We start from the raw sequence: 22061 nt of genomic DNA, 5'->3' as shown, positions 1-22061 counted from the left end.
ATATTTTCTTATTTTATCCTCATTTGGTTATATATTTGGTTTCTTAAACCATAAATTTCTATACGAATATTTCAGGTTAGTACTGTATAGACTACGTATTGATTAAATCTATCTTATGACATTATGAAGTGTTATAAGTAAAGAGTTTCTTAAATTGTAATTTTTTTTACAGATAACGAATGCAATTATATTCCTACTTACATTATTATAATTTTCTAATATTAGAAGTGTAAATTCACNTTTTCTAATATAACTTAATGTTTTTTTTCCTCCTTCTATATTTTCCCCATACAATAATAAAAAATAAAATTTTTTTTTTGTTTCGTCTTTTTCGTTTATAAAATATTATTAAAGATACACAGTGTTAAATTTAATTTACTAAAGTTTAAAAAAAAATTCTTATAAAAGCATCTTGTGTTTGTTTTTTGTCTTAAGGCCTGATATTTGATTGATCCAATGCCTTATAATCTAGAAGAACGACAAAAATCCAAATTTCATTTTCAAACTTTGATATATAAAAGAACTGGAAGAGAAAATATTATTCACTTATTAAATATAAAAATTTCCGAGGTAATAAATTAAAAAAAATTATTTATATTAATATTTACTTAACGAAAAAAAATTATAGAAGAAGAATCGTGGATAATTTTCACCAATATTTTCGTTTATTATTCTAAAAAAAAATAAAAAAATACTCTCTTTTTTAATTATTATCATTAAATTTACATGTATTTAATGATGTAAAGAGAAATAATCAAGTAATTATTATTAAATCTACTTAAATAATAATGAATTTTAAATAACGTTATTTTGTTAATTATCATCGTTATTAAAAACCGAATTTCTTCCAAATTTTTTGAAGTTGGATCCATTTTTTTTTAATACAGATTAGTATTTGAAATGTTGTCTTGATATATACATAAATATATATAATATAATAATTGAATAATAGTTAAATTCATGTAATTTTGTACACTTCAAATGTTATTGTTATTATAGTAGAACTAAGTGTTTGATATATTGTTCTATTGATAAATTTATTATAAGGTTATATTAATAGAGACTGTAAGCAATCTCTTAATGTATAAATATATATATATATATTGATATATATAAATAATTGGATTTGATAAGAGAAATAATCATTTATTATTATCCAGTTTTTTTTTTAAATTAATAAAAAAATTACTCAAAAAAAGACAAAATAATTCCACAAACAGTCTTCCAACTTTATTACATAAGTAACTGTACATAATCTGCACCAATTGTGTCTTTGTAAACAACCCGTCCCGCTGAAGACAGATTCCAACTACACCTTTTAAGGGATTTGGGATTCAAAATTAACAAATTACACATTTAACATTACTTTTTTTTGTTGTTTTTTTTTTATATATATCATACTTTTTGTTATTCAAAAATTTCTACTACGTGATAAATGTGACATAACAAGCAACATAAACTACAAATGTTTCAGTTTTTTTTTCTTTTGTTTTTATACAGGTGCCCATAAGTAAAGCCATGGCATGAGTGCTATGCACAAATCTCAAGCATGAGGGACTAAAAACCATTTTTTTTTTTTTGTATTTTTTTGGAGGGGTGGGGAATACACAATGGAGACTCATCCTAGCGTCAATCACAACGTAAAGGAGTTAAGCGAAGAGATGTGTGTTTTCTTTTAAAAATGTTGATGCTGATTTTATTTATTTTTTATTTTTTTTTTATAAAGACTGTGGGTTATGCTAAGAGCATTTCTTCTTCTTTTTTTTTGGTTTTGAAAGGGTTATAATACAGAGAGGTTTATTTTCATTATTCACAATACGTATATCGGTTGAGTGATGTTTACAGAGACGAGACGGATCATGAGCGACGAAATAGCAACTGTTTATTTTTTTAAGAAACTTTGAGCGTAATTTTTAAACACACTTGCCGTTCTTACGCAAGTTTGAGCTTCGTGTTTCAAAAAAAGAAAAAAAAATGTGATATTTCGTCACCATGAGACTACAATTGACTTATTTTTTTCTTTTTTATATATGAGGGATAAATCGAGCGAAGGTGGGGAACTTGTGTTCTGGTACCCGAATCCAGAACTGCAAGTTCCATCTGTGACACGTGTGTCTAGTCTAAGACGACACAAGCGAGACACACGTGACACACACATATACACCACGGTGTGTCACAGGGAGAGTAAAAGCTAGCACATACATATGCAACGAGTGTCCGATAATGGTTAACAAGTCTATGAATCGCCAGTGATCATGATGGCCCACAATTCCGCATAATACTCGCGCCACACGAATGATGACTTTAACACATATCGGACATACCTAACACTAGAAAGAAATTCGAAAGAGAGATAGAGATAGAGAGAGAAAAGAGATAGAGATAGTCGTAGAAGAGAAAAGTTTTGTATTTTTTTTTATATTTTTTTATATATAATATATTTTTTTTTGCCGATTTAAATATGGATACGTGACCTGCGGACATTACCTAACTCGTGATAATGTCGCGAAGTGTGACGGATAGACGGACTACCACTGGCGATCCGTTTGTATCAGGTAAAGGCGGCAGGATCGACAATCCATTATTTTCGGCTGATAATCGCGCGGCGTAGCGATGCAGGTCGCCATTAATCATACCGGGAATGCCATCCCAACAGAACCGGAAACTGAATTATTTGCAGAGGTTTATATATATATATATATATATATTTATATATTTATATAATTTTTTGCTTTTTTAGAATATGAATACATATAAACTTTTCTTTAAACAAGCGAGCAGTCCTGCTTCAAACACGATGCGCAGTGTACATAAACGACTATACAGGGATAACATGGAAAATGTATATCATCTATAATAAAAAACAGTTGTAGGGCAACCGCTTGCATTTATACGACGGATTATGTATTGCATAGAACTAGTGGCCCGATTCTTATGCCTTCTAATCATATCTAAGGATCTTCACACAGATCCTACTAAAAAAAAACCCACAATCCTTTATGTAAAATGGCCTAATAAGATGACGTAACTAACCCACTAAATACTTCGTTTTTTTTTTTAAGAATTTGGAAAGAGAAAAATAAATGCCGTTCGTTTCTAAAAGAATCTATATTACATGTATGTATATATGTATAATAGAATGAAGAACGGGAAGAAAATCAATTATTATACTTTTATTGTTGTATTTTTTTTTATTTATTTATTTACTGTCTTTACTGTCCTTTGTACATTGTAGATTGTCAAGCAGACAAAGTATACTGATACGCGTTTACTAAATTTTTGTTATGGTATTATTATTATTTTTTATTTTTTTTTATCTTAAATATCACAGAACTGTTGTATATATATAATCTCACAGAGCTAATGTCTCCACTGATGTATACCCCCTTTATTTTCCTTTTTAAAAAAGGTAAAAATAACATTAGATAAATTCTTAAAAATTTTTTTAACGAAAGAAAAAACGAATTTTAACAATTATTAATATTATTATTAATAATATAATATAATATAATNTATTCATATAATATAATATATATATATTTTTTTTTTTTAAATTCAATTCTAACAATATCGCGTTCCATTCTAAACTTCTATTCTGGGAACTTTTGTCTTCAGCGGGACGTTGTCTATTCTCAACTTTACATTTTCATTCACATTTATATATAATAACCTCTTATCTAGTGAAATTTTTTTACATATTGTATATAACTTGAAATAACAACATTTTTTTTTCTATCTCTACCTACTTAGAAATAAGGTTGTTTTATTTATTTTTTTTTAAATTGGGATATACTTATGTTGTTGTTGTTGTTGTTGTTGTTGTTTTTTTAAATATTAGATAATTTTTTTTGCCTTTTTTCCGGCAAAAAAAACAACGAAAATGAGGGATTATTTTCTCTTTTATTTATTTTTCTATTTTAATAAACAACGTACAAGGCGCATCGGTTGGAAGCCGACTACTTTGTATATAAAAAAACATGAAATTTCGTCGAATTTCATGTACAGCATTTGTCAAAACGGACAAGGAAGGGGGGGTAATTACTGGAGAAGCGAACCGAAAAAATATAGGAAATTAAATGAAGCAAATATATATATTCTGTGGTTTCTTAAGGTGGTGGCAAATAGTAGCAAACCCGCGCGCGAAAATTAATAATAAATTTATAAAGTTATGACCACCTTCCACTTCAGGGAAGATTTGGGGGAAAGTCTGACACGATCAGAATAAAACGCTTGACCTCTTCATATGAGCAAGGCAGATGAGTAGCACATTCTTTAGTGTAAAACACAAGAAACCTCACTTGAAAAAAGTAATACTAAATTGTGGGTCGTGTAGTGTCTATTCCGGTTCTTAGAAGCAGCTTCCGGTGATGCCCACGCAGATCTTTGATTATTATTATTATTATTATTATTTTATTATTATTATTTTTTTAAAGGTATTTTTTTTAGAGACAGGGTCACACAACGATCAGCACAGCTGCTTAGAATGATGTTAAAGATGAGTTGGAGCACAACTCCTCAGTATTGCCAATGAAAAGAGAAAGGAGAAAAATTAATCGGAATGGAAACATGGCCTGTGTCCCTCCACGTCATCGAGGCCTTCCTGTGGCCCGGAGGATGCTATACTACATGACTACACAAAGCCCCTTTTGGAGTAGTAGAGTTTCTATGGTTTGAAAATAAAAACAAAAACACAATCAGAAAAACTCAACCCTCTTTTTTTTAAGTTTTTTTTTTAGTGCTGTAAATCGAAAATATCAATTTGGCATTTAACCTTTGGCATTTAATGAGGCGAGGGAAAAGTTTTTCTCAGAAACTCTCAATTTTGTCTATTGGGAATGATTCGGCTTTAGCCAATTTTTGTTTCCTTTTTTTTTGTATACAGTTTCACAGTGAATTATAAAAAAGGAAGGAATAACATGATTGAGCACAGTTTGGCACATTTTTGGACTCCTTCGATTGTAATAACAACTAAAGAAACTAGAATATCAAACGATTTTTTTAAGATATTTGATGTATTCCAAATGTAATTTTTTCGGATTAGATCACAAAGGCGCAAAGCTTCATCATTCCCAATGCAAACTACTCCAGAAACATGAGCAAATATGATTTTGCACTTTGATATATATGTATATATTGTATATATACTTTCGTTTTTTTTTTACGTTTACATGACGTAAGGCATGACGTACTGATAAGCCTACAAAGGGGGAAAATCTTGCTAAATTTCTAAACAATAACTGTACATTGGAGTTCAAAACGGGAGATTCTTTGTATTTTTCCTTAGTTCCACTAACTATTTTGTTTTTCATCCGGAATTTTCCGGTTCTGTCCATGTTTAGTGTATTTTCGAATTCTGTAGTAGACGGGGGCGAGGTTATATGACGTCATACATCCAGCAGCTTGATACACAAGTAGTAGTTAATCTGGTTTATTTTTTTCTTTTGTTTTTTTGGTGTATGTTTTATTCTATTCTTGGTCCCGATCCTCTCGGAAAAGGTACGTTGTCCAATAGACGAGATTGAACAGGGCAAACATTAGAGGAAAGAAGATACGAGATATGACATCAATCCGTTTGGATCGAGAGGGGAACTTGGAAAGCCATGCTTTACACAGGTTCACCTTTGGAGATTGCATATGAACTTCACATTGTCGCACCTTCTCTGAATGTATATCACCGTGATGATGTACCAACGGCTTCTGAGGAAAAACAAGGCAACTTAGTGAAAAATCCTTTCACAGTTATTTATCAAATGTGATAAATTAAGTGATATAGTTGAGCCACTTCACGTAAAGTGCAAGTAATTGAAGATATTGTCAATAATTGTTACAGGCTTAAATTTTCTTTATTGACAGGTTACAAAGTGCTTTATATCATACTAAAATATGGACTCCTTCGATTAAAATTTATATAATTAATTACTTATTCTAAAATTTATAAAATATCAAAGTTTTGAAGGAAGTAATTGAAAAGTATTGGAAGAATTCATGCAATTAAATTGATTCTTTCTTAAATTAACTTATAGAATGAAACATTTTAAAATGCCCTAAAAATTAAAAAAATATAGTGAAATATTTGTGTAATATGTCGAAAAATAATAGTAAAAGAGACTTAAAAAATGCTATTTTGAGAAGATTAGAAAGGTGAAAAAGTTTTACAATTATTCAAAAGATTTTTTTTAAAGAATTATAATCTTAGGATCTTACTTTAATTTACAATGCTTATAATAAATCTCTCGAAGATTTAAAATATTATATGCAAAAAGTAAATAAAGCAAATTCTTAAAGTGACTCAACTATACATAAATACACGTGTGATAGAAGAACTCACCATAGCGAATGTTGTTCCACCATCCTCTAAGTGATCGGCTTCTAATGCTGCGTGTTCTAACTCCCACTGTTTCCTCTGTTGTTTCTGGTTTTGTCGATGTGCGTCGCTGCGAGATGCGTAATTTACTAACGCAAATTCAAGCAGCGCTCCAAAGACAAACGTTAAACAGACGCCCGTCCAGACATCTATTGCTTTGGTGTATGATACTGGTGGAAGTGACGCATTTATTCCGGAAGTCTGTGTCGCCATGGTAAGCAAGGTGGTGACTCCCAACGACACCCGAGCCGGAATGGCGTTCTGATCCAGCCAGAAGGACACCCATGACACAATAACTAACATGCAACAAGGTATGTAGATCTGTATTAAATAGTAGCTAAACTCCCTTTTGAACAGGAGATCCACCTTGAGACAACTATATTCACCTGGAAAAAAGTGATCATTGTATCATCAGTTCATCAGTTAAAAATCTGCATCGAAGATAAATTGTTCAGAAGAGAAGCCCTTCTAAATATATGATTTAGAAAACCTTTTTTCTGCTGTGATATTTTTTATAATTGCAACAAATAAAATTGAATAATATAAAAAAACTGACTTTTAGATCCGGAGTGATGTAATATATTCAGTGTAAAATACATTTTTTTAATTGAAAAATGGGCTTCAATACTATATAAAATTTAAATATTAGAAGAAATTGCTAAGTACCTGTGTTTGTCCTACTGGTACAGTAATCGGTAAGGAACCTCTCCAGTGTAAATCGAGGCAGGTGGAGATTTTTGGTGACCTGCACAGGATCTCCCTCCTTCCAGAGGAATACCAAGTCTTCTGTTGTGTAGCCATCTAGAAAAAAATAATGTACGACCGTATTCTTTTTTATAAATTTTCCTATTATTATAACTTTAAGCTTCGTCTTACACAACTTCGTACTCACAACTGGCCATTGTTATGGAGCAGGTTTGTTTGTCCAAGGGATAAAACTTCAAGTCCATCGGGCAGGAGAGAACCAGAGAGATTCTATAAATAACATGTAATATTATTTATATATATATATATATATATAAGCAATGGTAAGATGTTACTATTTTTTGAAATTTATGCATCATTAAACTAACCTGATACTGTACAAAACGTCACCGTTTGGATATATCCGTAATAGCACATTGGGCATAATGATGTTATGGAAATGACCTTCCTTCTCATTCGAAAAGAATAGATCAGGCTTCCAAATCTTTTCGGGATCGGTCAATGTTAGGTATCGTACTTGACCGCCCATGTCATCAAATTGCATTCTCTCATCTCGCCATTGTTCACGGAAGGTCAATTGGACGCTATATTCCTACATTCAATAAAATATATTTGACATTTAAGTTATCATCATAAAATAAGTCAAACTTATTATCCCACACTTATATTTTTATGATAATCTTAAACATTAAATTGTTCTTTCGATGAATTTATCTTTATCGAAACATCAACTTACTAGATTATATTTTTGATTAAAGACCATTCTCTTGCTTATTTCAATTTAGTACTTAAATATAAAATAAAATATTATTAAAAAAAACTTCAATTCAAATCACAATTGTAATCAAAAACTTGTACGTGTGTCGTAATTTAAAATAACTCTCCTTAAATGTTACTAAAGCTTTGTTAATGTTAATCATATTAATAAAACCAACTTCTACTAATTAAATTTTTAAAATTAACTTATATTTTTTACATTTAATTTCGTTTTTTTAATGTATATATAGTCTAAAATATATCTTCATTTAATCATTAAATAGTAAGATTGAGGGTGAAATGGACTAGTGTTAACAGAATCACTTATTGTAAAACAAAACTATAACAGAAAATAAAATTAACTGCAACGTAAAAAGTATCATAACTAATGATTAAAACACTATAATTTGCAAATACTTACACGTTACGTTTATATTAAAGTGTAGTTTAAACTAGGAAAAATTCAAGAATATTTTTCAAAACGGACTGATGGAAGAGAAGATTAAGGCAGCGGCCTACCACTCTGAGGGACACAAGATTTAATCCGAGTAGTCAAAGAACTTCAGGAATTTTTCAAAGGCGATCTGTCGCGGCTACATCGAGCCCTCTCCCTCTTCATCCAGCCACCTAGTTGTGGGCTTGATCTACCTCACAATGGGTACAAAAACGCCTCCTTAGTACTCACAAATCAAATAGAGCCAAAAATTAAAAAAAAGAGCCCCGTTTTTTACCATCGTTGCGATCTAAGCGGTCCTAGTTCTGGTTCCTCTTCAAAAAATTTCACTCTGTTTTTATTATTTCAGAAATTTCTTTGGCTATTTAGTTTTTTTTTGGGAGAGCCAAGACCATCGGTCCCTCTAGTTACTCTTACTGCCTACATAGTAAGGCTAACTAGACAAGCCAGTTCTTGTCTATAATGAGTAAAATTTAAGACTAGTCACATGTAATCCAGTATTTTAAAGCCATAATGTCAGACCAAATCTATTCTTTAAATAAAAAAAAAAAACTGTTCTAATGCATTTTCAGTATAAAATAACACGTTAAAATAAAAAGAGCATGATAACAGATGGTCATTATTTTTTTCTATTGTAATCCTACAACTTCTACGAATACATTTTAATTAATTCTAACAATGATCCATTTCACGTTATATAAAATAACCCCATACACAACACATACCCCCAATTATTCTAATTGTCTATATTAAAGAATCATAATAATGACGTTTCTTCTAATATTTTAAAAATAATTTTCTTTCTAAAGAATCATTTAGTAACGAATTTACCGATTGAAAACGTATTCTTTTTTCCATAAAACAATATATTTTATTAATGCCTGGCGAAGATAAATTTGAAATATTTGAATTATCAACAATGTGATACAATATAAATGTTTAGATCCGTGAAATATGCAGCACTATCTGATAAATAATAGAAACGTAAATGAAAAAAAGAAAAAGTGATGATGCATTAGAATAAAAGATAAAACTGGAAACGTAGTTATAAGATATATATGCACGTGTGTTGATAGTGTTTTTCACGTTTCAAACAAAGTTAAAGCTTATTCAGCAAAGCAGAAGTGTCAAATCTTTTCCGGAGGGTAAATATCTTTTACTTTAACAATGGTTGAGAATGTAACTTGCTGCTGGCAATCCTTACCGGAACATTCGAGATGCTCAATTACTTAAAGTTCTATAGGAAATTTACCATACAACTTCGTATAAGTGCTTTAAAGTATTTGTACACTTTAAAACTTTTATAAAATAGAAATAGGATTCATATTTAACATAAAAGTTTCTATGATAAAACGAAAATTATTATTAACGAATTAAATTCAAATTAAATAGCGAATTTATTAAAGTACTTATGGATATAATTCTATAAGATTTAATAATGTGGAATTAATTAATAAAATTAGATTTATTTTATTAAAATTAGAAATGAAGAAGAGAATGATAAGATTTGAATTGAAACTTTTCCTAAACTTGCTCTCGTCTTTTGTATTTTTAATTGTCAAACTGTTAATCGGTATAAATTTATATTTATTTCTATAGATATTATAAAAATCTATATAATATTATTAGAATACCTATAAAACTTTATTCTTCAGATATTATTTCAGCCTTAACTCTTCGAATTTATATATAAATATCATAAGTTTTACATGAGCTTATCTTATATTTTTATTGGTTTAACTTATTAATCTGTGATAATATGACATTAATTATATATTTAATATTAAATATACTTTAAATAGTAATTTTTNACGTTTTTTTTTTTCGTAATGAAAATTACGAAATATTTTACTTATTTTTATTGATTATAGAATTACTTAAGAATCGAATTTTCTCTTAATTAACTTCGAAATTACGAATTTTGCATTAAAATTGTTCGAAACGGCCATTTTCTTTCGCCTTTTTTCGTGCATTAGTATTCAAATTCGGCTTCTTCCGCAGAGGGAGTGTGGCCTATAAATGTCGTCCATATTGTTTAAGGTAAAAATTCTAGTCACGTGACGTTCCAAAAATTCGGTTATAGCTTTAACGTTAAACGAACCACGTATAAGTGTTTATCGCATCAAAAGACGTATTTTAGCTGTAAAGTACGACATAAAGAATTGTTGAATGGAAGTGGGTAGTAACGATTTTGCCACACCTGTTGGGGATGTTCGCCACTAGAATAAATTTTTACCGATAAAGGGTGACAACGCATTTAAAATGCAACATCTGCATCAACTGGTTAACATTCGTTAACAACAAATTTCGATAAATTAAATATAATTCCATCCCTCATTTCATCATATTTCTTTAAATATAACTAATAAATTACGTATATAAATATGTAATAAAGTAGGATGTACCATTCTATTGTTCTTTTTTTTTTTAACATTTTGCAATTCAAATCTGATAAAATTATCTGCATTTAACTAAATCTTGACATTTTGAAATATGCTGACATTCAGAAATATTTGCTAAGTCATCAAAATCTTCTCCCAGTAGAAATCAAGTATCCATCTTGTGTTTAACATATTAAAATTTCTTGTATATTTCTTTAACTTAAAATTTTTTTATATCAATTTTTGTTTAATTATCAGATTTTAAAAGTAGTTTAAAGCCAAGATTTGAGGGTTTAAAAAGAAAGAAAGAAAGAAAAAAGTATCGCTTTAGGAAGGAACCATTATGAATTACTATAGAAGCCATTTTACTTACCATTCGCACGTCATCAATTTCGCTAATACTACGGATGTAGATGTTAACACGAACGAGTGCCGGGCCGTCTGAAAAGAATAAAACGATAATTATTCTACATTTACGTAAGCTTTTAAATGAAATTAATTAAATAGTTAAAGAATATTTTAATTAGACTCGACGTCACAATTATCTATAAAACGCAACCGTTCGGTTTTAAATTCTAAAACAATTCTGTGTTAAAGAAATATCACGTGAAGTCACGCTTAAATAGAAATTAGACAGTTTAGATTATGAATATGCATTATAATAGCATATTCACTGTGTGATGTCATATCGGTGGAACTACAACAGCTATTGTTATGAATATGTGCCGTGTCGTTAAAACGAAAAGAAGCACTGTTGTGATGAATAAGCATGATGTCACAGTGTAATATACTGTAGTATAAGATAGAGCTATAATGAATATACTACGGCATCAAATTATCGACATTATTATCATGAATAAATGACGTCATACTACAGGAAATTTTCCTTGTTTAATGACAAGATGGTGATTTTCTATTGTCTGTAATTGGTCTGACACAGTTTTAAACGTATAAAGTTCTAATGCATTTTCAGTATAAAATAACACGTTAAAATAAAAAGAGCATGATAACAGATGGTCATTATTTTTTTCTATTGTAATCCTACAACTTCTACNAAATACCCCCAAAATCCAAAATTAAAAAAGAAAAAAACAATACAAATAAATAAAGAATCAGTAAAAAATTTTGTTTAGAATCTGAATAAACATCTTGAATTAATTTTTAGAATATTTTGAAGCAAAGAATTAATTGGAAATAATAAAATAATGATCTTTTCACTTGGGAAGATAAATTTTCTTGCATTTTTTAAAATTAATTCCTTATTTATTTCTATTTATTAATAAACCAATCGTTATTATAAAATTATATAAATGTAACGAGATAACAGCTTTAGTTTAACACTACTTCGAATTTAATATTTAAAATAATAGAGAATTTATATAAGATTACGTTTTAGATTTATTCTTGCAAACGAATTTTCAAAGGGATATCAATCTGTTAAAGCTAAAAAAAAGGGATATTTTAAACACTTTCATTTAAGTAAAAGACAATTTGATAACTTTAATTTCTCAATCCCACAGGAATCCAAGTAATAGATACCTCTCGATAGATGTAATCAATACTTATTCGTGCAAGCTTCATTTTACAGTAATTCACGTCTTAGAATAATGAAAGTCATCAACCTAATCTAACGTAGATCGATCAAGCATGCGGTTTCACTAAAATTCCTGCCTGTTAATTATAGACGAAGCTACTGCTCGTAAAGGGACAGACAGGTGAAGAATGATGGGATTTCGCGGTTGGCCTTCCGATAGATTTTTCCTTTACGCTTCGTTTTACTTTGCAGCTGTATAAACTATTCACTAAATCCCTTTCCGTAATTATTCTGATACGGCAAATGTTTATACTTTGTAAATTAAAAGGGATATAATTCTATTAATAGTTTCGTCAGATAACACCGTAAAAAAAAAGAAGAGTTCCTATTTGTGTACACAATTAGGAACTTTAGTTAATCATTTTTTTTCTTTTTATACTTTTTGCAATGTCTTTGAAGCGATCTAAATATAAATCTTCCGTCTTAATAATAATATTCATGTGAATTTTTGAAAACAACTCTTATTTTTATGTTGTATTAAGCTAGCTAACAAAAGGATCTTATACTTTGTAATTTCGTATTTAAAATATGTATAAACTTCACTAAAGAAATGGATCTTTATGTCAAAAAATAATATTCTTTCATTAAGTTTAATTCTTTGCCGGATTTCCAATGAATTTACAGTAATGAACACGTTGAGTTTTTCAGAATTTTCAGGATATTATAGCATTATTTGCTCTTACAAGACATAAAGAAGTTGTCTACTAACTCGTATTATCTTTCCCTGCCGTTCATAGGCTCGCAGTTAAGAATATAAACTGCTTTCCAAGAGTAAAAGTTACTTAAGTTTCGCTTCAGATATTTTCTTTTATTCTCAGAACGATTTTTTTTTTTATCTTTCAAATTGTAAAATTCGCTATTGAAGTTAATCTCTATCAAACAGTCTTTCATCGAATAAGTAACATAAATAGAAAAGTATTTGACCATAAAATAAATTTACCATAAATGTGAGATTTTTCATAACTGTATTATGCTGACGTTCTCTTCAAAAATCAACCTTTAGTGGGTGCTAAATCGAAAAAAAAAATGTGATGTCCAAACACAGCCATTTATAGTATGCAGGAAGTTTAAAGAAAATGAAGTGGTGCAGGTATAAAGAATTGTTATATACATTTTACTCAACGAGCAATACATAAACGAGAAAATATCGATATGGTGACACTGACTGACAACTCCCTAGATAGATTGAATACCAGTTTAGCGCTAGAAGTGGCCAAAGTGGATATGGAACGGTGATTCCGACGACCACCGCTTTTCCTCCGATCCATCACATCCCCCGGTGAGAAGGGAAGTGGTGATAACATGGCGCTGCGCTTCTCTAGCTCTACAGCGTCCTGGATCCCATTTTGTTTCCTTCTGTCATGTTGATTCCATAATCCATTGGACTAGTCGAACGGAACGTCTGGATTGGGTGACCAAGCAATTGTCTGTGACAGAATTCAACTCTCAAGAGATTGTTAGTAAAATATTCAATTCCCTTATCAAATTTGGTTTATGTTTACGAAATTCTGTTAGAATTGATTCCTTTTTCCCAATTGTTCCATGTTGGAATAGATTGGATGGCAGAGTTCCCTTTCTCTCTCTCTCTCTTCTCTTTCTATTGTGTTTTTGTTTTTATTATTATTATTTTATTTATTATTATTTTTTTTAAAAGAAAAACCAAGTTAGTTAGAGGCACTTTTACTAACTGCCCTCTGGATGTGTTGAGAATTGGATGACATTTCCTTTNCTTATTGATCAGTTACTCTTCTTTTGTTAATTCCCTCTTGAGCAGTTACAGCTGGATGAAACTCTCTTGAAAAATTTCATTCTCCTGTTAATTTCTCTTTTGATTAACATCATTCGGATTTTAATTTCTTCTTCAACAAATTTAGTTTATTTTATACGGTTAATAAGTCAACAATTCATTAAAATTTACGCGATTATCGTACAATTAATGCTCGAAACTGTTGATCTGAATACATCATTTGGATCACGAATAGATAAAAAAACGTATAGAAAAAGCAATTTTCTAAGTTGCGTTTTAATCTTTGATAAATTATCAATAAGGAAATTCTAAAAGAAGAAGAAAAAAAAACATTACATGAAGTGTATCAAAATCATAAAATCTAGTTAAAGAAAGGGTAAATGTATTTCTCTAGCAAGAATCGAACCAACTTCCTTTAAAGTGTTTTGAATATTCTAACAAGCTGTGATAGCGTGATGCAATTTATCACATCTTCGAATGTTTCTTTAATATTTAAAAAACAAAAAATTATATTAAAGATATTCTCACGTTTTTATCCTCAGGCAGATTATTTATAATTTTAGAAAAACTAATATTATTCAAGAATAGAAATTCTTAAAGCTGTTATTCAAATAGTGTAATTCTATGTTAAAATGTGTAGCATAAGAGCACGCAATGGTAAAGATCTAAGCAGTTATTCCCTATAAAAAGCAAAGGTAAGTGGGCCAGTGTGTAACAGATTACCGTTCTTAATGATAACGCATGCCACTCAATACTCTACATAACATAGTTGCAAAAAGGATCTAAGCGGATGGCGCTCGCAAACGGCCATTGTAGTAGGTTGACAGATCAGCCATCTGGCTACGATAGATTATTTCCGGAGAAGCAAAGGCAACAGCAGAAATACTCGAACAATACTGCTGGCAGCCGAAATGGCGACATCAACGCCCCCGTTTTAAAACTCCTGATTGGATGACAATGGATACGAAAAAGACCTCATGCCGACTACTCTATTGTTTTCTGTTAACGTAGTTTATAGATCAAGAGATATTTTTCAAATACCAAAGAAAAGAAATCCAAAAGAGGAAAAAATTTGTTAAGAAATTAAGATAGAGAAAAAAAAATTATTCTAAATTCTAGAATTTACAGGAGACAATTGAAGAAAGTTAGAATATATTTTTTTTTTCCTCCCCTTCTTTTCTTCTTTCTTCTTTCTAGGTTCTTTCTGTCTCATCTCATTTACATAGCTTTAATGAAAGAGGGTTGAATGCTTTCTTCTGACAAGAAGCTCGTAAAGATTTGCTCAGATAAACGAAGTATTTCTGTTAATTTTAAGTTGTGTAATGAGTGGTGAATAAATGAAACTTTCGTTACCAATTGTAAAAGTTTTTATATTTTTATTTTGTTTTTTTTTACAAAGTAATAAAATTATGATTAATTAATTTTTTTACGGCTGTTTGTTTTGTTTAGCTTTAATATGTTTAGGAAAATTCAGTGAAACAAAGCACAAAATTTAGATTTATTCGCATCATTGATCAGAGATTAATTAAAAAAATCTATCACAGATTCATCTTTTTATATTATTTTAAGCGTGTACAATTTTCTAAATAGAAAATGAGAAGAGAATATTAGAAAATTAGCGTTAATCTGTTCATTTTTCCAAAGGAAAAACTATATTAGAAATTGTTCAATCTTAATATAGATTCGCATTTAATATACAATAAATGAAGAGCCTATTATAAGAGATAAACGAATATTTAGCTTTAAAAATTATAATTTTATTTAAAAATTTCTTATCTTATATATTCTAATAATAAGTATAGAATATTGTTGCGATATAACATCCCAGGCAATTTGGCTTCCCTTGTTTTTTTTTAATGTTATAAAATATATTTACGTGTGACAGGATAAATATCATAAATGTTAACTTATTGCTATTTTTAAAAGTATAGAAAAGTCATAATAAAAATCACGAATAAATAAAGAATTTTCGATATATAAGATTCACGTAATAAACCTCACGAGGCCGCTTATAAGGAGACGGACAATGGAGTGTAATGATAAAGGCAATAAGGATCCGTAAATAGGAGGTAATAACAGACAAGATTCCCAGTAGGGCTATTGATATCTCTGTAGGAAGTCGTTGACGACACAAAAAAGCATTTTAACTAAGGAAGGTAATTATGTATTTCAGTTCCAAGTTATAATACCCTTTCAACTCTTTAAATAGTACCGATTACTCTTAATAGTAAACAAATATTTCTATAAATTATTGCGACTTTAATAAATATTAGTAGATTTAGAAAATTGTTTTATAGTTCAGGATCCAATTGGATGGACAGATCATATTTTCTAGTATAAACAACAACTTTTCATTTTTTTATTTGTTGTCATATTTTGGATGTACAAAGTAACTTTACATTACAAACAAAAATAAATCTCTCCAATTTAAATTAAAATATTAATAAAGTTATGCTTCATTATAGAAAAGTATATGCACTTTTCAATAATGTAACATTTGAAAAATGCTTTATTATGTTTGCTTCAAAAGGCTTGGAATATTTTAAATATTTACAAATTTAGATTTTGTTTTCTGCATTATTGTTTTAAAATAATGCAGGATTATATATAAACATCTCTAGATGGTTATATGTTAAATATGTCTGGAAGCAAAGAGTTACACGGACCAGGTAGCATAACTNCTATAAATTATTGCGACTTTAATAAATATTAGTAGATTTGATATTTATTAATTATGGAAAATAAAAATATTAATATTTTTAATAATTTCGTACGATAAACAATGAAAACGTATCACTCTTCCGTTAACTTCATGTTGAACAATTACACTTGGGGTGTTAATTTCTTATTGATCAGTTACTCTTCTTTTGTTAATTCCCTCTTGAGCAGTTACAGCTGGATGAAACTCTCTTGAAAAATTTCATTCTCCTGTTAATTTCTCTTTTGATTAACATCATTCGGATTTTAATTTCTTCTTCAACAAATTTAGTTTATTTTATACGGTTAATAAGTCAACAATTCATTAAAATTTACGCGATTATCGTACAATTAATGCTCGAAACTGTTGATCTGAATACATCATTTGGATCACGAATAGATAAAAAAACGTATAGAAAAAGCAATTTTCTAAGTTGCGTTTTAATCTTTGATAAATTATCAATAAGGAAATTCTAAAAGAAGAAGAAAAAAAAACATTACATGAAGTGTATCAAAATCATAAAATCTAGTTAAAGAAAGGGTAAATGTATTTCTCTAGCAAGAATCGAACCAACTTCCTTTAAAGTGTTTTGAATATTCTAACAAGCTGTGATAGCGTGATGCAATTTATCACATCTTCGAATGTTTCGCTCATAGCGTAAATAATTAACACAATTAAGCATGTGTTCGAAGGATGTCGGTTTGATTATCATCTGCGACCAAACATATTTTGAGAAAATGCAAAGTCCTATTTTCAATGTGTTTTTCATCAATTAAATTTTTAAATATATATCAGTAAAATAATTAAATGTATAAGTATTTATTACAATCAATATTAAAAAATGTGAGATTAACCAATTGACGTTATTTCAAATTAAAGTTTAATTGCTTTGTCAGAGTATGTATAAGTAAGAAAGTAAATTTACTAAAAATAGAATCCTTTATCTTTTTAATTAAAATAAAAGGAACACTAAATAAATTTTTAATTTACTTTTTTTTTTAATATTTTAAAGTGATATCAAGATGGATAGATTTTATAAATAAATATAAAGAATTATTAAAATAACGTTACAATTATTAAACAAGTATAAGAGAGATTTTTATAGTAAGAAAATAATTAAAATTTTAAACTCTTCCAATCAGATAAATTGTTAAAATACTAAGGAAAATATGAAAATAAAAGAGACTTTCCACATCATTCCCTACGGAGCGTAACCATAGAGGAAACCACCTGAAATGATAACTGATGCAGAAAGATAAATCCTTCAATTAAAAACAGATTTGGATAAAATTTCAAGTAGAATATTAATTTTTGTAATAAAATTTTGCATCTTATACTTGATCCCGAGTTCTGTGTTTCTTTAAGAGAAGTTTAAAATAACAATTCAAGACATAGATCAATGAGGATTTCTACGGAAGCTACGTTCCCGAATCTAGACTTTCCATCAAAGAGCATATGACAGATGGAATTGCTTTAACATTTTCCGTTGGTTTCAAAAAACTAATCACACTCCAAACCCACGCTGCGAACCAGGCAGGTGGTGGGATGTTGGGAGGAACCATGGTTGCTTAGCAACCTGCATGTGACAAGAGAAGGCAGGAGGTCAGAGTGCTACTATGTCTCCAATCATTTGCATAGTTTTTGTCTCTGATTTGATGGATGGTGTCAGTTGAAGCGAGTTGTTCTCCGCCTTCCATCTGTCTCCTTCTGACTGTCTCAGGCAATTAATTACGTTTCTTGTATGCGTTATAGCTGATTCTATTCTGCCTCTTATCTACGAAAATGAGAATTTTTACAGAAGAGAAATCTTCAGTTGTTTTGATTTTCGGATAAAGCAGTTCTAATCATATCTCAGTAAAGGACTTACTGTACTATCAATTAACAGAGAAAATTAATAAAATAATGATACAAAACATCGTAATGAGTCGAGAAATCATTAGAAGGTAACATTTTAATTGAAATTTATAAATTCCTGCTTTACATTTTACATAAATATTAATTGTGTTATATGTAAAACACTTGTTTTTTTATTCATTTTCTTTATTAATATAAAAAGTTAATGAAGAAAAATTCAGACACGTTACGAACTTCAAATTATTTAGTGATTTTTCGTTTGGAGTACAAAAATTTATTTTTCAAATAAAAAAAACGAAAAAGCTAATAGAAAAACATAAGAGCCAAAAATAGTAAAAAAAAAGGGTAGTAAAAAATCCAGAATAAGAAATTTATAGATCGACAGAGTTTCTCTTGAAGATCGCTCTGAGTTTTGAAGAAGGTCGATGACCCCGCGAAAATAGGTAATTTCGCGAAAGACTTTCCAATCTTTCTCTCAAAGAGAAGTGCTTCAACCAAAGTAATAACCTTAGTTACCAGACTCTTTTGTTTTCTTTAATCCGAGATCATCTTTTTTTCTATGGAGAAAAACATGGCTGCTTCCGTTCTCAGCTTTATTTCCTATTTCTTTCGAAAGTAAAATGTATTTTAAACATATTTTTGATCAACTTTGAAATCATATATCTTGCATATTCTATTTCCAATACGAGAAGTTTTTCATAGATAAATATTATGATGAAACATTTTCAAATCATCTAGAATCTAAACTTATCTTAAAATATATTAAATTTTATATTTTATTAGTTCTTTCCACTTGAAAATAATGTTATAATTTATCAAAATAAGCTTTAAAATTAACTTTAAAATTCATAATCTATAATAGAAAAACATATGATCAAAATACTGTTAACTATAGTAATATTGTGATGATTATTAAGTTTTAGGAATTCATAATAATAATAATAATAATCTGATAAACTCATTATATAATAAAATAAATATTTTAAAAAGCATAAATCTTTGTATAATAAACAAAATAAGATTTAATCTGACAAAGAATACTACAATTGGAAAGATTTTCTTTGACTTCATACATGCATTGATGCTTTGATCAGTATTAATATGGACATTGTCGACATTTTTATAACGTTGACCTTTATAGAAAACTTAAAAGAATAATAAAAAATGATGTAGCAAAGGCAATTTTATTTTGACTTAATACACAAAATGAAAGACAAGTCTCCTTTTTAGTAATCTAGAAAACTCGAAAATATCAACCATTTATATAAGATGTAGTCGAGTAGAATAGAAACAAATAGAAATAGCTTATTATAATATCAATGAGAATAATCGATAATTTATAAAATCTATTTTAAAAATCTCTAAAATTTAAATCCGAGTGGAATAAAGTATTCATCGAAAATTCTTTAGTATAAAAATTATATACGTAAACGAATTTCAAAAATACAAGATGAATTATGTAAGTATCATTTAATAAGAAATTTATAAGAGAATTTCTTTTTTGTATTTAAAAAGAATGAGATTTTAAAATGACAAAATTAAAATAAATAATAGTCGCATACGTCATTTAATAAGAAGATTAGATATATATGTATTTTTTTCTATTTATAAACTAAATAATATTTTTACTTAACGATCTAAAGGAAGACATGAGAGGAAAATGGCACTCAGTAGGCGGTTTAAGCAACAAGACAGCTACAAGTGGCAAGCAATAAATATGTCTTGTCTCAGGGATTTAGCTGACAGAATTTAGCAGTCTGCTCTCTCTCCTAAGCTCCACCACACTCCCTGGAGTCAGGGCTAATAAATTGAATTACTCTCAGCCGGCTGATGGACAGGAGGGCCCATAGGGACCAATGTAAATCACACCATCCTATATGGTGAGAGATGCTATATCCTTGACTGACAGCTTATTCCTATAGCAGCAGAAAGCTTTAATGCCATCCTTATAAAAAAAAAAAAAGTTAAAAGGTTAGAACGAATAAAAATTTTGGAAAAAAGATAAGATCTAGATTTTAAAAAATTAAGAAAAAAAGAGAAACTTTATAAAGAAATGAATTAAATAAAAATAAAAGAAATTGAAACAGACGTAAAGAGAAATCAACCTAGAAAACAATAAAAATGAAAATAAATAGGTCTACTATTAGTTGAAAGACAGTCAAGGTAAAGATAACAAGATAAATGAAAGGAAAATGGATAAAAGTGAAAAATAAAATAGGAGAAAGATACTCTAGATATGCAGTGTAACACTAGACTACGTAAAGGAAATCTGCAAAAAAGAATATATAAATATAACTTGTTTACTAAATTTTTATAAATATAACGAGCAATTATTTATTGCGACATAGTCACAATACCGGCCTGCAATTTTTAATTAAGTTAATTTAAAATATACGTTCTCCACCTCAAATTAGTAGTGTCTTGCCCCTGTACATCATACTTTTCCTGATAACAACAGAGTCGTGCGGGTCATCTGTGTAACTCCGTTCTGGAAAAAATTTTTGAAATGAAATCATGTGACGTTCGTATATAGTTAATCGAGGCTTTCTGCCCAAAAGTTTTCATATCTGATCTTGATTTTTATCCATATAACACCGTTTTCGAGATTCAGAAAGAATAGGCAGACAGTGGGAATTTATAGGTATACAATTTTTTGAAATTGCATCCCAATAATGTTAAATAAATGATGAATCTTTATATAAAAAACGTGAATAAAATGTGTAGAACATACAAAATTGGAAAAAAATTAATTCAAGTTGATTTAATAATATAATTTTGATTAAAATTGACAGAGACACATATTTATCATCAAAACTGTACACAGAAATATGTAAGAAAGTGGCCTTTAAACTTTAAAATCAGTCAAGAATTTAATTATAATCATAAAAATAAAAATTACAATAAGTTCAATTAATGTTTTAACTTTCATTTAAAATGTATATTGACTAAAATCAAGCTAAATAATTTTTAAATATTGAAATGGGGTCCGATTATTGTCGTTATTTTTAATTTTAAGAAATAATTTTTGGAATTTAATTTGTTTAATTTAAGATAGTAAAATATTTCTAAAATAAAATTTTTTTATAATTTTGATTGTAAACTATTTTGATTTTCCTTAATATGAGAAAGAAGCTTGTGTAGTGTGACATTACTTCCTCATTTCATCTATTTTTAACCTTAAAAATAAAATAACATTTTAAGTGGAACCATTTTAAATATTTCCTATGCAATATAACGAATTTATATATCAACATATAAATAATTTTTTTTAATAATATTAGCCATTTTTATATCCATCTTTCTCTTACTCTAAATAACTGACTTGATAAACAATATGGTCGCAATTTAATTTAATTAAATCTAGTGTAAATTATTAATATTTAGTCTATACATCTATTACACGAGTATTCAAAGCTTACAACTGCAAATACACTTAATACAAAGATAAATTATACACAACACAACGTAAGAAACATCACATAAACCCCAAAATCTAGTAACTAATAAG

At 28.7% G+C, this 22061-nt stretch overlaps 1 protein-coding gene across 4 annotated transcripts in view; it reads right to left on the bottom strand.

The window, feature by feature from the left end:
- Positions 1-3898: 3898 nt before the first annotated feature.
- The window catches only part of LOC111621405 (glutamate-gated chloride channel-like), a 133903-nt gene continuing 115740 nt past the window's right edge, over positions 3899-22061 (bottom strand). For 3 of the 4 annotated variants that reach the window (XM_023363521.1, XM_023363519.1, XM_023363520.1), the window contains exons 4-9: positions 11034-11101; positions 7438-7661; positions 7257-7339; positions 7031-7165; positions 6329-6750; positions 3899-5697 (exon numbers count right to left, since the gene is read on the bottom strand). In XM_023363521.1, coding sequence (XP_023219289.1) covers positions 5467-5697; positions 6329-6750; positions 7031-7165; positions 7257-7339; positions 7438-7661; positions 11034-11101 — 1163 coding nt within the window. In that variant the 3' untranslated portion in view covers positions 3899-5466. The remainder of the gene's footprint in view (positions 5698-6328; positions 6751-7030; positions 7166-7256; positions 7340-7437; positions 7662-11033; positions 11102-22061) is intronic. The other variant, XM_023363522.1, reaches the window with a different exon arrangement.

This window comes from Centruroides sculpturatus, unplaced genomic scaffold, assembly GCF_000671375.1.
Source record: "Centruroides sculpturatus isolate CEXI.00-Female unplaced genomic scaffold, Cexi_2.0 scaffold329, whole genome shotgun sequence".
Taxonomy (NCBI): Eukaryota; Metazoa; Arthropoda; class Arachnida; order Scorpiones; family Buthidae; genus Centruroides; species Centruroides sculpturatus.
The sequence above is the reverse complement of the archived record's forward strand: the minus strand, read 5'-3'. Positions and strand labels throughout refer to the sequence as shown.